The sequence below is a fragment of the Suricata suricatta genome, chromosome X, assembly GCF_006229205.1.
Source record: "Suricata suricatta isolate VVHF042 chromosome X, meerkat_22Aug2017_6uvM2_HiC, whole genome shotgun sequence".
NCBI classification, from domain to species: domain Eukaryota; kingdom Metazoa; phylum Chordata; class Mammalia; order Carnivora; family Herpestidae; genus Suricata; species Suricata suricatta.
Genome location: NC_043717.1, coordinates 64,036,742 through 64,053,893, shown reverse-complemented (window position 1 = coordinate 64,053,893; position 17,152 = coordinate 64,036,742). Strand labels below are relative to the sequence as shown.

General features: G+C 36.2%; 1 protein-coding gene across 1 annotated transcript in view; it reads right to left on the bottom strand.

Moving 5' to 3' along the window:
* The window catches only part of DIAPH2 (diaphanous related formin 2), a 295,986-nt gene that overhangs the window by 92,436 nt on the left and 186,398 nt on the right, over positions 1-17,152 (bottom strand). Inside the window, exon 4 of the mRNA XM_029930066.1 lies at positions 2,925-3,064. Within this exon, the coding sequence (XP_029785926.1) occupies positions 2,925-3,064 (140 nt within the window). The remainder of the gene's footprint in view (positions 1-2,924; positions 3,065-17,152) is intronic.

Here is a 17,152-nt window from a genome sequence, read left to right as displayed (position 1 = left end):
TAGACCAATGGAATAAAACAGAGAACCCAGAACTGGGCCCACAATTGTATGGCCAATTAATTTTTGACAAAGCAGGAAAGAGTATCCAATGGAAAAAAAGACCACCTCTTTAGCAGGTGGTGCTGGGAGAACTGGACAGCAACATGCAGAAGAATGAAACTAGACCACTTTCTTACACCATACACAAAAATAAAACTCAAAATGGCTGAAGGACCTGAATGTGAGATAGGAAACCATCAAATTCCTTGAGGAGAAAGTAGAAAACAACCTCCTTGATCTCAACCAGAGCAATATCCTACTCGACACATCCCCAAATGTAAGGGAAATGAAAGCAAAAATGATATATTGGGACTTCATCAAGATAAAAAGCTTCTGCAAGGCAAAGGAAACAACCAAGAAAACTAATAGGCAACTGACAGAATGTGGAAATATACTTGCAAATGACATATCAGATAAAGGGCTACTATCCCAAATCTACAAGGAATCCCCTAACTCCACACCAAAAAAATGAATAATCCAGTGAAGAAATGGGCAGAAGGCATAAACAGACACTTATCCAAAGAGGACATCCAGATGGCCTACAGGCACATGAAATGATGCTCAACATCACTCATCATCAGGGAAATACAAATCAAAACTTTACTGAAATACAACCTCATGCCAGTCAGAGTGGCTAAAATGAACAAGAGACTATAGATGCTGGCATGGGTGTGGAGAGATGGGCACCGTCCTACACTGTTGGTGGCAATGTAAACTGGTGCAGCCGCTCTGGAAAACAGTGTGGAGGTTCCTCAAAAACTATCAACAGAATTCCCTTATCACCCAGCAATAGCACTGCTAGGGATTTACCCAAGGGATACAGAAGGGCTGATGCATAGGAACACATGTACCACAATGTTCATTCAGCACTGTCAACAATAGCCAAAATATGGCAAGAGCCTAAATGTCCAACACCTGATGAGTGGATCATGAAGATGTGGTATATAAATATAATGGAGTATTACATGGCAATGAGAAAGAATGAAATATGGCCATTTGTAGGAATGTGGATGGACCTTGAGGGTGTCATGCTAAGCAAAATACGTCAGGCAGAGAAGGACAGATACCATATGTTTGCACTATAGGTCTAACAGGAGAACAGGAGAAACCTAATGGAGAACCAGGGGTAGGGGAGGAGGGAAAGGGTATTGGGGAGAGGGAGCGATGCAAAACTTGAGAGACTATTGAATACTGAAAATGAACTGAGGGTTGAAGGGGAAGGGGGAGGGGGTAAAGAGGTGGTGGTGATGGAGGAGGGCACTGTGGGGAAGAGTACTGTGTGTTGTATGGAAACCAAGTTGACAATAAACTAGTAAAAAAAAAAACAGGTTAGGCAGATTAGGACATAGGCTTTGGCTATATTGTCGGAGTTTCTCAGGTGGGCTCCGACTTCTACTGAGAGCTACCACAGAAAGCTTGGGAGTGTGACCAACAAGCAGCCTCGTGTCACCTATGGAGCCAAACAGCTACCAGTATGCAGCTGCCTCCAGCCAATCAGGACCCACCATCGTCTCAGCTGATTCCCATAATTCTTTGGTGTTCTCTGGCCATTGCTACACTGTATTTTAAAGGTTCTGCTTGTACTTTCAAGCCTTGCTTGCCATCTTTACAAAAATGCATTTTTACTAGGTACCCTTTCCCTTCCTTCCTAAATCCCACAACTTCTTCTCTGATCACTACTTAAGTATTCATGTACTGACTCATATATTTGGCCATTCGACAGAAATTTCCAGGGCACATTAATGCACTATGGTAAAGAGTTGTAGGTTTACATGGAGAGGGCGGACATACACAGTTACTGTTCTTAAGGAACTCACATACTTCAAATCATTAAATCCAGAAGCATTCTAGAAGAAATGGTAAGACTGTCACCTTTGAAATATTATGATATTCCAAACTCTCATCTTACCACTGACTTTTTAAGATTTTTTTTAATTATAGAATTAAAATTTTCCAGGTATTCTGACAAATGCACTATAGGTAAATAATATATATGTATATAGAATGATACATTTCAATTTCTATATTAATTCAAATGAGCTCTAAATTATTTCAAGGCTCTATTGATGGGTCAGAGAAATACAAAATATGGGCCCCACTACATATTAGAAAAACATGAATAAAATCAAAATACCATTTCTGTATACTTTTATGTGGTTCACTTCTGAACTTAAGATTGTAGCAATTTATATGAGTATATCCCAGAATATTTTCATATTACAGCAGAATCTATTTTCCTCATAAAACATTTTGTTTTGGTTATAACTTAAATTTTTTATGATTAATAAAGAACATCAGTTATTGGATTTCACCATTGGCAAAGAACCTCTTCTTTAAAAATCCTTTTTAGTTAGAAAATAGACTAACGTGTAGAGCTTTGAGTTTATTAATATCTGTCTCATTTCCTTTATTGGTTAAAATAATTTAATTTTTGCTATCCCAAATTGCAAAAATATGTGAATAGTATATCCAAAACTTGTTTAATATAAAATTATATTTATTTCTCAGGTTAAAAATGAGTTATATCAGAGCTAATATACTTGTTTTGCAAATAAGCATATAATAATTGTTAATCTGTGCATACAAATTACTGAGTAAATGTGGACACTTAACTTCTGGAACCATGTTTTATAATGAAAGAGTAATTAAACCTCCAGGTAATATCTGTATTCTTAAAATTTCCCAATATTAGAGATCAGATTAACTGTATTTTTTAAATGTTTATAACTTTATAATCAAACATGGCTGTTTTATTAACTAGCATCAGATTGCTAGTAAAAAAAAAAAAAAACCTTGAAGTTAAAATGATGTACCTGATTGTATTCCTGAAAATTATGTACAGTATAAATTGTATGAACCATACCAAAGCAATAAGAATCACCTACCTGACGGGATTGCTGGTTAAAGAAATCCTCAAAGATTCAAGGCAGTTAAGAAGTTTCTCGTCTGAAATACCAGATCGTAATTCATGAACATACTCTTGTGAAGACAGGGTGCATTCATGTTTGCTGTTTTTCAGCCCTCCCTATAAAAAAAATACCATTTTAGACAAACAGCAGGGCTTTTTAAAAAACTTTTAAAATAAAATAATGCAAAGAATATGTAAATGTCTTACTGTAGAAAAATGTGTGGAGAATGCAATTCACTTAAAAATCCTTGGTCATAGAACTGACATGATAAAATCATGTTATGTATATCTCAACACTCTCCTCATCCTCATTTAAAAATATATACTGCTGGTACTCATGGTCTGAACAGAATATGGACGTGAGATAAGTTGTCACTGACAGAGATGCTTAAATTTGCAGTCCAGACACTAGCATTAACATTAGCTGGTCCTCCCAAATCCACAGTATAATCTTTTATAAATCATCTTACTAATTTTCCTAGTTAATAGGCTTATATTTTATTCCACAAAATACAGTGAACAAAATTTAATATAAAATGTTATACATCACCCAAACCCATTCAAATATATCAAAGAATTACCCTACCTCCAAAAACAAGTGAAAGCAGTTATTAAAATATAAAACAATACAGTCTCCATTAGGCATGTTAATCAAATTAGTCTAAAGTGTTCACTGATTCCCAACTATTCCTTCCTATATCACTCCCATGTTGCAGATTAATCTTAAAATGTCATTAAATTCATTTATCTTATAATGATTAGTTCTTAGAGTAATTTCCAATATATATGGGGTTATTGCTAGAACTCATTATCTCATCACTGCTCTTTAGCTTCATCACCTTGCCATAACTATGTAAGCAGTTTAGGGAAAAGACTGAGAGGAAAATCTCATCAACATATCCATTGTACTAATAACTCACAGCTTCACATTATAGAGATACAAAATAGTAACTACCCCATTCCTATATTACAAGCGTATCCCTCTGGATTAAAATTCTAGTTTGCAATGCTGATGGGAAGGCAAGCTGCTGCACCACTCTAGAAAATAGTATGGAGGTTCCACAAAAAAATAAAAAGAGAACTATCCTATGACCCAACTATTGCACTACTAGGAATTCATCCAAAGGATACAAAAATACTGATTCAAAGGGCATATGCACCCCAATGTTTATATCAGCACTATCAACAAGACCCAAGTTATGGAAAGAGCCCAAATGTCCATTGAATAACAACTCAAGATGTGGTGTGTGTGTGTGTGTGTGTGTGTGTGTGTGTGTGTGTACACATGTATAATGGGATATTACTCAGTAATCAAAAAGAATGAAATCGTGCCATTTGCAACAAAGTAGATGGAACTAGAGAGTGTTATGATGCTAAGCGAAATAAGTCAGTCAGCAAAAGACAAATATCATATGATTTCACTTATGTGCAATTTAAGAAACAAAACAGATGAACATAGGGGAAGGGAAACAAAAATAAGATTAAAAACAGAGAGGGAGACAAACCATAAAAGTCTCTTAAATACAAAGAACAAACAGCATTGCTAGAGGGGTGTTAGGTGGGGGGATGGGCTAAATGAGTGATGGGTATTAAGGAGGGCACTTGTTGGGATGAACACTGGTGTTATATGTAAGTGACGAATCACCAAATTCTATTCCTGAAATCATTATTACGCTACATGTTAACTAACTTGGATTTAAGTAAAAATAAACAAATAAAAATTCTAGTTTGAGTCTCATTTTCCAAGTCATACTAATTATACTTAGTTTCTGAAGTATCTAAGCTAGAATAAGGAAAGCATTTTTTTTCCAATTTGGTAGAAATCATATCATTAGAAGATACAGAATTTAAAAAATAATGTGTGAATAATGAGAAATGGATTTCCTAGGGTTTCAAGGTGTTTGGCTTTTATTGAGGATCATTCCTCAATATAGAAATTGTAGATCATTCTTTTTTTTTTCTCCATAATATTTTATTGTCAAATTGTTTCCCATACAACACCCAGTGCTCTTCCCCTTAAGTGCCCTCCACCATCCCCACCACCTCTTTTCCCCCCTCCCCCTTCCCCCTCAACCCTCAGTTAATTCTCAGCATTCAATAGTCTCTCAAGTTTTGCATCCCTCTCTCTCCCCAACTCTCTCTCTCTCTCCTCTGTTCCCCCTGGTTCTCCATTAGGTCTCTCTTGTTTTCCTGCTAGACCTATGAGTGCAAACATATGGTTTCTGTCCTTCTCTGCCTGGCTTACTTCACTCAGCATGACACCCTCAAGGTCCATCCACTTTCCTACAAATGGCCATATGTCATTCCCTCTCATGGCCATGTAGTACTCCATCGTGAATATATACCACATCTTCTTGATCCATTCGTCAGGTGATGGACATTTAGGCTCCTTCCATGTTTTGGCTATTGTTGACATTGCTGCTATGAACATTGGGGTACATGTGCTCCTATGCATCAGCATTTCTGTCTCTCTTGGGTAAATCCCCAGCAATGCTATTGCTGGATCATAAGGGAGTAGATCATTCTTTATGTCTGAATTGTTTTTAAATTCCTTTGAATAGTAAGCATTTGTTTGAAGTCTGATAAAGTCTTATATAAGGGAATTGTATTCCCTTATAGTGCTTCTTCAGCACTACCACTGCTACAGTACTTAAGATATTGGGACAGATCATTACTTGTGTCTATCACTCTTCTAGACACTGAACTCCATGTATGCTAAGTATCTAACACAGCGACCCAATTCAGCGAGCTTCCACAGAAGTAAACTATTATTGAATCTACCCATAACAATTACAGAATAAGGAATACAATTTCATACTTTTAACTTCAATGTTTTGTGTAATGTACACTAACTTAATTTTTCTTCATTTTTATGGCATGCAGATATTCAATAACTCTACTATTGAATGAATCATAACATAGATGGCAAAGTAAAAACATCACCATGAAATCATTTCCACATTTGTATAACTTATTTACCCAGCTCTTAAGGCTGTAGATCCAAATTAACATTTATAGCATGAAATGTGGCAAGTCTGCAGTCACAGGCCACTTTTATATGATCTTCAAACTAATTGTCTTAATTAATGGATAATAAGACCCTACTAATGCTTCCCTGGAAGCTTGTACATCAGTTTATTACTATAAAATGACCTTTGTATTTGCTGTTTTCTTTGCCTGGAGGATTCTTACTCCTGACCTCTATATTACTAACTCATCAATCAAGTCTCAGCCCAACAGTCCTCTCTCCACCACACTTATCATCACTTTATTTTAAATCTCATAGTATTAACTCTATGTAAGCTTATATTGTCTAGCACTTTACTAGAATCTTGCCTTTTTCACCACTGTATCTCCAGATTTTAACACAATGTCTGGCACACAGTAAGTACTCGGAACATATTTCTTGCTGAAGCTTCAAAACTTAGTTTCGTTTTGCTTCACAATATTAGACTCCTGAGATGTTACATTGCAATATTTTCAGAAATGCTAATGTAGAATATGTAAATTGAGACGGTATAGGACTTCCTACAAACAGCTCAAATTGCCACAGAGTTTGGATTGTGGCCCCCACACTTAACTTCTAGGTAGTCTTTGAGCAGGCTATTCAACTAATCTATATGAACCTGTTTGCTCAGCCACAATATAGGATAATAAACACAGACTCCTCATGTTTATTATAAGGATTAAGTAAGACAAAGCATGCAAAGTGATTAAAACAGACATTCCCTATGTGCTGTCTCAAAGACAAAGTAAGCTTCTCAGAAATGGTTATTCCCTTTTTCTATATGGTCATGGCTGAGATATTCCTCTTGGAACAACTGGGCCAGCCCAGTACCCTGGAACTCCCTCCACCTCCAAGTCTTAGAAACAGGTTTAATTATGTAATTTAGGATACTCTGTGGTTATAAGGAGTGCAAGCAATCTAATGGAGCAATACAAAAAATAAATCGCCTTTTAAAACAAATTCCTTCCATCAGGTTTCAAGGGTCTTAACATCAGTTCGTATTTGAAGATTATGAAAATATAATAGCATATTGAGGATGGAGCTGATGCTTAAATATCAGCTCTTCTAACAGCCTCATTACAGAAATAAAGAATCAGGTGACTGTCCAAGTTCACAAATTAGTGAGGTTACAAGAATAAAATACTAATAATCTGGTGTTCACTTTACTCTTTTTCCAATATATGTCATTTACGAATGTCCCTTTTTGAATAAAAAATTGAAACCACAAGTCTTTAATTCTTAAATCTCTTTTAAAAATGCCAAGCTATCTTCAACACAGCCAATATGGTGCAAAATAAAGTTAAAGAAATAATCTAAAAACAAAACAGTGCAATAGATTAAACTAATTCTCACTATATTTAATAGTGCTGTAATTCAAGAATGACTTATAAACACCCTGTTCTGATACTGAACAAAGGAAACAAGTAGATAATGGAGAGATAATAATGGAATTTTGAATTAGCTGCTCGGTATGAGATTAATGAAAATTACCACTGTGCCCATTTGATCTTTAAAAAATAATGCAGACAAAGTTAGCAATTAGCATACATCATTCTTCTCCAAAGTGAGGCTAACAAAAACTTTGCTAATTTGAAGCCATTCCTTAATTTGAAAACTATTAAGATAGAGATACTTGTCAGTTTATCTGAGCTTATCTTTTTCTAAGACACTACACACATAAATATATATACACACATACATACAGTGGGCTGCTTTAACAATTACATTCTGTTAACTCTGATATGAAATCCCAGTATCAAAACCAAATAAATAATATTCCAAAACTATTTTTTAGGTTTTCATTACATATACTTCTTGATATTTTTTAAAGTTTTTATTTTAATTCCAGTTAGTAAGGATATAGTATTATATTACTTATAGGTGTACAACATGGCAACTCTGTATTTTGATACAATACCCTGTGCTCATCCCAACAAGTGCACTCCTTAATCCCCATAGCCTATGTAACCCACCCCCCTGCCTCTGGTAACTATCCTTTCCCCCCCAACAGTGGAAAAGGGTTCCTATTTCTCAACATCATTGCCAACACCTGTTGTTTCTTGTGTTAAGTGCTTCTCACAGGTGTGAGATGATATCACATTATAGTTTTAATTTGCCATTTCCCTGATGATCAGTGTGATCGGTGATGCTGAGTATCTTTTCATGGGTCGGATGGCCATCTGTAAGTCTTGTTTGGAAAAATGTATATTGATCCCTTCTACTAGCTTTTTAAATCAATTTTTGTAGGTTTTTTTTTTTTGAGTGTGGTGTTATAAGTTCTTTATACATTTTGGACACTTACCCTTTATTAGATATGCATTTGCAAACTATCTTCTCACATTAATAGGTTCTCTTTTAGTTTTGTTTCCTTCACTGTGCAGAAGCTTTTATTTAGGTGTAGTCCCAATAGTTTATTTTTGCTTTTGTTTCCCTTGCCACAGAAGAGATACATCTAGAAAGAAGTTGTTATGGCCAAAGTCACAGAAGTTACTGCCTGTGTTCTTACCTAAGATTTTTATGGTTTCAGGTCTCACATTTAAGTCTTTAATCCATTTTGAATTTATTTTTGTGTATGCTGTAAGAAAGTGGTCCACTCTCACTCTTTTGCATATTGCTGTACAGTTTCCCAAGCATCGTTTGTTAAAGACACTGTCTTTTTCTCATTGAATAGTCTTTCTGGTTTTGTAAAAGATTAATTGACCATATAATTGTGGATTCATTTTTGGGTTTTCTATTCTGTTCTATTGTTCTTTGTCTCATTTTTGTGCTGGTACTATACTGCCTTAATCACTACAGCTTTGTAATATAACTTGAAGTATGGAATCATGATGCCTCTAGCTTTGCTTTTTATTTTCAAGATGGCGTTGGCTGCTACAGGTCTTTGTGATTCCAAACAAATTTTTGAATTGGTGGTTCTAGCTCTCTGAAAAATGCCAGTGGTATTTAGATAGGGATTGTAATAAATGTGTATACTACTTGGGGTACTATAAACATTTTAACACTATTTGGTCTTCTAATCCATGAGCATGGAATGTCTTTCCATTTCTTTGTGTTCTCTTGAATTTTTTGTCAGTTTTTTATAGTTTTCAGAGCATACATCTTTCACCTCTTAGATTAAGTTTACCTCTAGGTATCTTATTATATTGGTTGCAATTATAAATGGGATTGTTTTCTTAATTTCTCTTTCTGCTGCTTTATTATTGGTATGTAGAAATGCAACAGATTTCTGTACATTAATTTTGTATCCTGTAACTTTACTGAATTCATTTATCAGTTCTAGCAGCTTTTGGTGGAATCTTTCAGATTTTCTACATAGAATCACAAAATCTGTAAACAGTACGTTTTACTTCTTCATTACCAGTTTGGATACCATTTATCTCTTTTTGTTGTGATTGCTATGGCTAGGACTTCCAGTACTATGTTGAATAAAAGTAGCGAGGAATGGACATCCTTGTCTTGTTCTGATTTTAGGAGAAAAACTCTCAGTTTTTCCCCATTCAGGATGATGTTAGATGTGGGATTTTCACAGATGGGCTTTATTATGTTGAGGTATGTTCCCTCTAACCCTACTCTCTTGAGGATTTTTATCACATATGAATGCTGTACTTTGTACATGCTTTTTCTGCATCTATTGAAATGATCATATGGTTCTTATCCTTTCACTTATTGATGTTATGCACTACATTAATTGACTTATGAATAGTGCAACACCTTTCCATCCTAAGAATAAATCCCATGCGATCATGTGAATCTTTTTAAAATTTACTGTTGAATTGGGATTGCTAATATCTATGTTCATTAGGTTATTTGGGCCTATAGTTTTATTTTTGTGGTGTCTTTATCCAGTGTTTGTATGAGAAAGACTTTACTTTAAATTGGCTAATATTTTTCTCAAATTTGAAAAACTGTCAGTGGAAGGAACTGGAAAGATTTAGGCTGTGGAGTGATAAATATATATTTACTATAAATGAGGAGGTGGGCAAAGAGGTAGAAAATCAGCTTGGGGAGGTAATGGAAGCAGATTTGTTTGGCTCCTTTAAATTCATCAGCGAAACATATGATGATGTGTTGTAAATGCTGCAGTTAGAAAGACAAAGTGGATTACAGAGTCATTTAGATTTTTTTAATGTTCTATTTATTTTTGATACAGAGAGAGACAGAGCATGAGAGGGGGAGGGGCAGAGAGAGAAGGAGACACAGAATCTGAAGCAGGCTCTAGGCTCTGAGCTAGCTGTCAGCACAGAGCCTGACACAGGGCTTGAACCCAGGAACTTCTGACCTGAGCCGAAGTTGGGGGCTTAACTGACTAAGCCACCTAGGCGCCCTGATAGAGTCATTTAGAACATACACTTATTTAACCTAGATAAGTGAATTGGGATGCTGGGCAAGGTAAGATGAAAAAACAAAGATGTTCATCAGGTTTAAGCAATCCCTCTGAGCTAAGTGATACTGTTATCTTCATTTTAACAGATTGGGAAACTGAGGCTTAGAATACTTGGGCAATATCACATTACTAGTAAGTGGTAGAACCCGTATATGACCCCCAAGTCTCTCTGACTCTGAGGTCTATGTGATTAACCACAAAGCAAGTTTAACAATTATAAACATCTATGCGCCAGATTCGGGAGCACCCAAATACATAAAACAACTAATTACAAACAGAAGCAATACCATTGATAAGACTGTGCTAATTGCAGGGGACTGTAATACTCCACTTACAACAATGGATAGGTCAACCATACAAAAAAATCACTAAAGAAACAATGGACCTGAATCGCACACTGGAACAAATAGAATTCATAGATATATCTAGAACTCTGCATCCTGAAGCTAGGGAATCCACTTTCTTCTCAAGTGCACATGGCATATTCACCAAGACTGATCACATACTGGGTCATCAAACAGCCCTCCATAAATACAAAAGAACTGAAATCATACCATGCACACTTTCAGATCACAATGCTATGAAACTTGAAATCAACCACAGGAAGAAGTCTGGAAAATCTCCAAAAATCTTGAAGTTAAAAAGGATCATATTAGGAATGATTGGGCCAATCAGGCAATTAGAGAGAAACTTAAAGAAATATGTAAAAACAAATGAAAACAAAAATACAATAATCCAAATGCTCTGGGACGCAGCAAAGGCAGTCCTAAGAGGAAGGTTTATTGCAATCCAGGCCTATCTTAACAAACTAGAAAAAGTGCAAACTCAAAATCTAATGGAAGACCTAAGGAAACTAGAAAGGGAGCAGCAATAGCACCTCAAACTCAGCACAAGAAGAGAAATAATAATGATCAGGGTAGAAATAAACAATATAGAATTGAAAGAAGCAGTTGAAAAAAATCAATGAATTCAAGAGTCTCAGAAAGAAAAGAGAGAACACCCAAATAGACAAAATCATGAATCAAAATGGACCTATTACAAACTATCGCTCAGAAGTACAAGCAATTATCAGAGATTTCTATAAAAAAGTATATGCCAACAAACTGGACAATCTAGAAGAAATGGACAAATTCCTAAACAAACATGCACTTAAGAATTCAAATGAGGAGAGATAGAAAGTCTGAAAAGACCCATGACCAGTGAAGAAATCAAATCAGTTACTAAAAATCTCCCAACGAATAAAAGCCCATGGCCGGATGGATTCCAGGGGAGTTGTACCAGATATTTAAAGCAGAGTTAACAGCAATCCTTCTCAAGTTATTCCAAAAAATTGAAATGGAAGGAAGACTTCCGGACACGGTCCGCCAAGCAAATATCACCTGGATTCCTAAACCAGACAGAGACCCAACAAAAAGAGAAAACTATAAGCCAATATCCTTAATGAATACGGATGCAAAAATACTCAACAAGATACTAGCAAATTGAATTCAGCAGCCCATAAAAATAATTATCCATCATGATCAAGTGGGATATATTCCTTGGTTACCGGGCTGGTTCAATATTTGCAAATCCATTAATGTGATACATCACATTAACAAAGAAAAGATAAAAACCATATGATCTATTGATAGGTGCAGAAAAAAGCATTTGACAAAATAGAGCACCCTTTCTTAAAAAAATTAAAAAACATTTGGGAAAGTGGGAATTGAAGGGACTTCCTTAAATATTAGAAAAGCAATCTGTGAAAAGCTCACAGCTAATATCATCCTCAATGGGGAAACACTGAGAGCTTTCCCCTGAGATCAGGAACACGACAGGGATGTCCACTCTCACCACTGTTGTTTAACATAGTGCTGGAAATCCGAGCATCAGCAATCAGACAACAAAAGGAAATAAAAGGCATCAGAATTGGCAAAGAAGAAGTCAAACTTTCCCTTTTCGCAGACGACATGATACTCTACATGGAAAACCCTATTGACTCCATCAGAAGCTTTCTAGAACTGATCAATGAATTCAGCAAAGTCGCAGAGTACAAAATCAATGCACAGAAATCGGTTGCATTTTTATACACCAAAAATTAAACAAAGGAAAGAGAAATCAGGAAACTAATCCCATTCACAACTGCACACACACACACACACACACACACACACAAACATAAAATATTTAGAAATAAACCTAACCAAAGATATAAAAGACCTGTATGCTGAAAACTATAGTTAGCTTATGAAAGAAACTGAAGAAGACACAAAGAAATGGGGGAAAAAATCCGCGTTCATGGATCAGAAGAATAAACATTGTTAAAATGTCATTATTACCCAAAGCAATCTACACGTTAAATGCAATTCCCATCATAATTGCACCAGCATTCTTCTCACTGCTAGAGCAAATTATCTTAAAATTCATATGGAACCACTAAAAGCCCTGAATAGGCAAAGTCATATTGAAGAAGAAAACCAAAATGGGAGGCATCACAATTTCAGATTTTAGCCTTTACTACAAAGCCGTCATCATCAAGATAGTATGGTAGTGGCACAAAAACAGACACATGGACCAATGGAATAGAATAGAGACCCCAGAACTGGACCCACAAGTATATTGCCAATTAATCTTTGACAAAACAGGAAAGAGTATCCAATGGAAAAAAGACAGCCTCTTTAGCAGATGATACTGGGAGAACTGGACAGTAACATGCAGAAGTATGAAACTAGACTACTTTCTTACATTATCCACAAAAATAAACTCAAAATGAATGAGGGACCTGAATGTGAGACAGGAAACCATCAAAATCTTATAGGAGAAAGCAGGCAATAGCCTCCTTGACCTCAATCGCAGCAATTTCCTACTTGACACATCCCCAAAGGCAAGGGAATCAAGAACAAAAATGAATTATTGGGACCTCATCAAGATAAAAAGCTAATGCACTGCAAAGGAAACAATCAAGAAAACTAATAGGCAAGCGACAGAATGGGAAAAGACAGTGGCAAATGGCATATCGGATAAAACGCTAGTAACCAAAACCTGCAAGGAAATCTCCAACCTCCACACCGGAAAACAAAATAATCCAGTGAAGAAATGAGCAGAAGACTTGAGCAGACTCTTCTCCAAAGAGGACATCCAGATGGCCAACAAGCACATGACACAATGCTCAATGTAATTCAGCATGAGAGAAAGAAAAATCAAAACCATACTGAGATACCACCTCATGCCAGTCAGAGTGGCTAAAATGAACAAATCAAGAGACTATAGATGCTGGTGAAGATGTGGAGAAATGGGCACCCTCCTACACTGTTGGTCGGAATGTAAACTGGAACCGCTCTGGAAAACAGTGTGGAGTTTCATCAAAAAACTATCAATAGAACTCCCCTACAACCCAGCAATAGCACTGCTGGGGATCTACCCAAGGGATACAGAAGTGCTGATGCACAGGGGCACATGTACCCCAATGTTCATAGTAGCATTTTCAACAATAGCCAAATCATGGAAAGAGCCTAAATGTCCATCAACTGAAGAATAGATCAAGAAGATGTGGCTTATCTATACAATGGAATACTACATGGCAATGAGAAAAAATGAAATATGGCCATGTTTAGCAAAATGGATGGACCTAGAGGGATTCATGCTAAGTGAAATAAGTCAGGCAGAGAAGGACAGATACCATATGTTGTCACTCATAGGTCCAACAGGATAATCCTAATAGGAGACTATGGGAATGGGAAAGTGGGGAGAAGAGTTGAGGAGAGGTAGTGAGGCAAATCATGAGAGACTTTTGAATGCTGAGCACAAACTGAGGCCTGAAGACGGATGGGAGAAGGGGACAGGGGGTGATGGTCATAGAGTGGGTACTTGTGGGGAAGAGCACTGGGTGTTGTATGGTAACCAATTTGACAATAAATCATTTTAAAAAAAGAAATTATACATAAGAATAAAATAGATAACTATTATACTTGAGTATATTTTTTCACTCTTCCTATAAAAATGGAAATAATACACTCATGTAAAGAAACTTGCAGAAGGTTCACCAAGTGCTGTAATATGTATACTCAAAGAGCACTCACATTATACACATATGTCAGAAATAAAATACTAAGGCAACTATTTTCAATCTCTCCCTAATTTCAAAATAAAACAAAACAAATCCAACCCTAAATTCAGAAGGATATTTGCTGTTTCCATCTCATAGTCTGGTGAGGATATGCATATCATTAATTTCACTGGTTATATTGAAAACTCCTCAAGTGTAGAGACCATATTTCTTACTTCTTAGGGCTAAGCTTTCAATACCACATACCAGAGATACTCAATAAATACTGGCTGAAACAGTGACTAAGTTAGGTACAAACAGGCTTGATTTATCAGAAAGTTTGTTGGATTTCTCCCACCCTGCCTCTGAACAAGTTTATTTTCTGTAAGAGTAACCTTAAGGTGGCGACCAAGCAGCCATTTCTCTGGGGGCTGGAGGAGAACACGGGCACAGATGACCTCCCCACCCTTCACCTGCAGACCTGGGATGTCCTGCCCCATTTGGAAACAGCCAATCATGAAGCTCCAGCTTCCCATCACCCTGACAGACAAGGCGACCTATTCCATCCCGTCACGTCCCTGAAAGGCCCTTATTTGATAATCTGCCCTCCCAAGATCAAACCAAGAACCCCCTCACCCATAAAACCCCCTGCCCATTGCCTATCAGGTGCGACTTCCCTGACTCCCCACTCCTGAGGTCATGGGACCTCGCCCGGGAATCGCAGATCCCAATAAAGGCTTTCTTGGCTCCATAGCCTGGTCTCTTTGTTTCCTCCCATCTCTGCCTCCATCTATTAAATCTTACATTTTCCTATCTTTCTTGTTTTCCTTTGTAATTTTAAGACAAAGAAATATTCAAGTCTTCTGAACTATACAAATCTATTTAGGACCTGTATTACTTAAAAACAACTTTAAAACAAAAACAAGAACAAAAAACTTTAAAGATGGTATCACCAAAATAGAAGAGCACCACAGAAAGGGGGAATAAAAAACTTGAACTCTATTTTTAAGTCTTCTGCTAATTCATTTAGCAGTCATACAAGTTATTTACTTTTGTGAGAGGTATGACATCCAAATGTAGCTAATAGATACCTTTTATCACCCAGAGGGCCCAAGCATATAGTTAACAAGGATAGAGAATACATATACAAAAACTTGTTGTTGCATGAATGTTATCTACACACTTCAGTTAACGAGTTACTAGGGACAACAGGTCATACACCCAATCATGCCTAGTCAGCTTATTAAATGACATGGAACAAATTATACTATAGTTTCTCTAATTGATTAAATGAAAAAAATCATAGCTTGTCGACATTTAAGAGAAAAATCTATGGAGAAGTTATAAACTTTTTAAAAAAAAATGTTTTATTTATTATGTGTGTGTGCGTGAGAGAGAGAGAGAGAGAGAGAGAGACAGAGGGACAGACAGAGAGAGAGAGAGACTGAACATGAGCAGAGGAGGGGCAGGAAGAGAGGGAGAGACAGAATCCAAAGCACTCTTCAGTTCTGAGCTGTCAACAAAGAGCCCGACATGGGGCTTGATCCACAAACCACCAGATCATGACGTGAGCCAAAGTCAAACACTTAACTGACTGAACCATACAGGCACCCTAAGAAGTTATAAACTTCTAATTATTTCAGAAAGATATTCTGAAAATAAGACTAATTATAAGATATAAAATTTAAAAATCAAGAAATTTAAAGTGCAGAATGTAGCACAAATTGAATTAATAATTTAAAAGAAGACTAGATTTAAAGAAAAAATAGCTGCTATTATATATCCAGCACCTCAATTTTCAATTCAGATGCACCTGAAATGCATACTGTATGTCCACTTGCACTAGGATTTCTTTGACTGAAGGGACTCTAGATCAATTCACAGAAAAGCCAGATTGTCAAAAGGCAGTTCACTAAAGGATCAATTAGCAGAATATACAAAGTTATCAGAAATGTTTCCTCAATTCTTTTTAAATTTAAATGAGTCACATTGGATGGGTTGGTAGAATTAAAAAAAAACTGGGGAGTCAGAGCTCTAGGCTTTTGGATATCTAAGACTGTCTCTTCCACCTAATATGTTCCCTCCCTCTGGTCCTCAAACTCCATGTTCTTTGGGATCAGCACTGTAGACAAATATGTCAACTAGCCTTTGCATCTTGTCTTCCACATAATTCACCCTTTGTAACCCAGATCCCTATAGATGTAGTAACAACAAGCTGATTGGAAACAAATATTCCTCAAAATACTGTTAAGAAAGCAAGCAGTTAGTAGTGCTTAAGAAAAATGGATTCAGTATCTAATGGATAGTTGATACCTGTCACAACATAGCATTTTATATACTGTTAAGTGAAACTGCAATACAATCTAAGTTTATTTTGGGAGTGTTTGCTGTATAATTGGATTTAATGAAATGTTTAGAGGTGCAGTAGGCATAACTTTGAGTAGATAATGAAAGAAAATGCAAAATGCTTATTGATTCATGATGTGGTTTCATCTCACCTTGCGCAAACCATGCAGTATTTAATACATAGTAGCAGAATATTTACTATTGAAGCTTGAAAAGATGTGAGTTCTTTGTGTGCAGTCTTTCATATATGCATGTGAGAGGGTTTTCTTTTTTTTTAATAATTTTACATTGTAGTACTTGCTTTGCTTGTTGGTGGTGTTTGCTTATTTAATACATCCCGTCAAGGACAGAAATTACATGCTGATTTTTTTTTCCCCTAGGAAGTGTGTCTTGGATTTTTCCCTTATTATTTTCTTTACTTTTTTTTTTCCTCTTCTTTTTTTG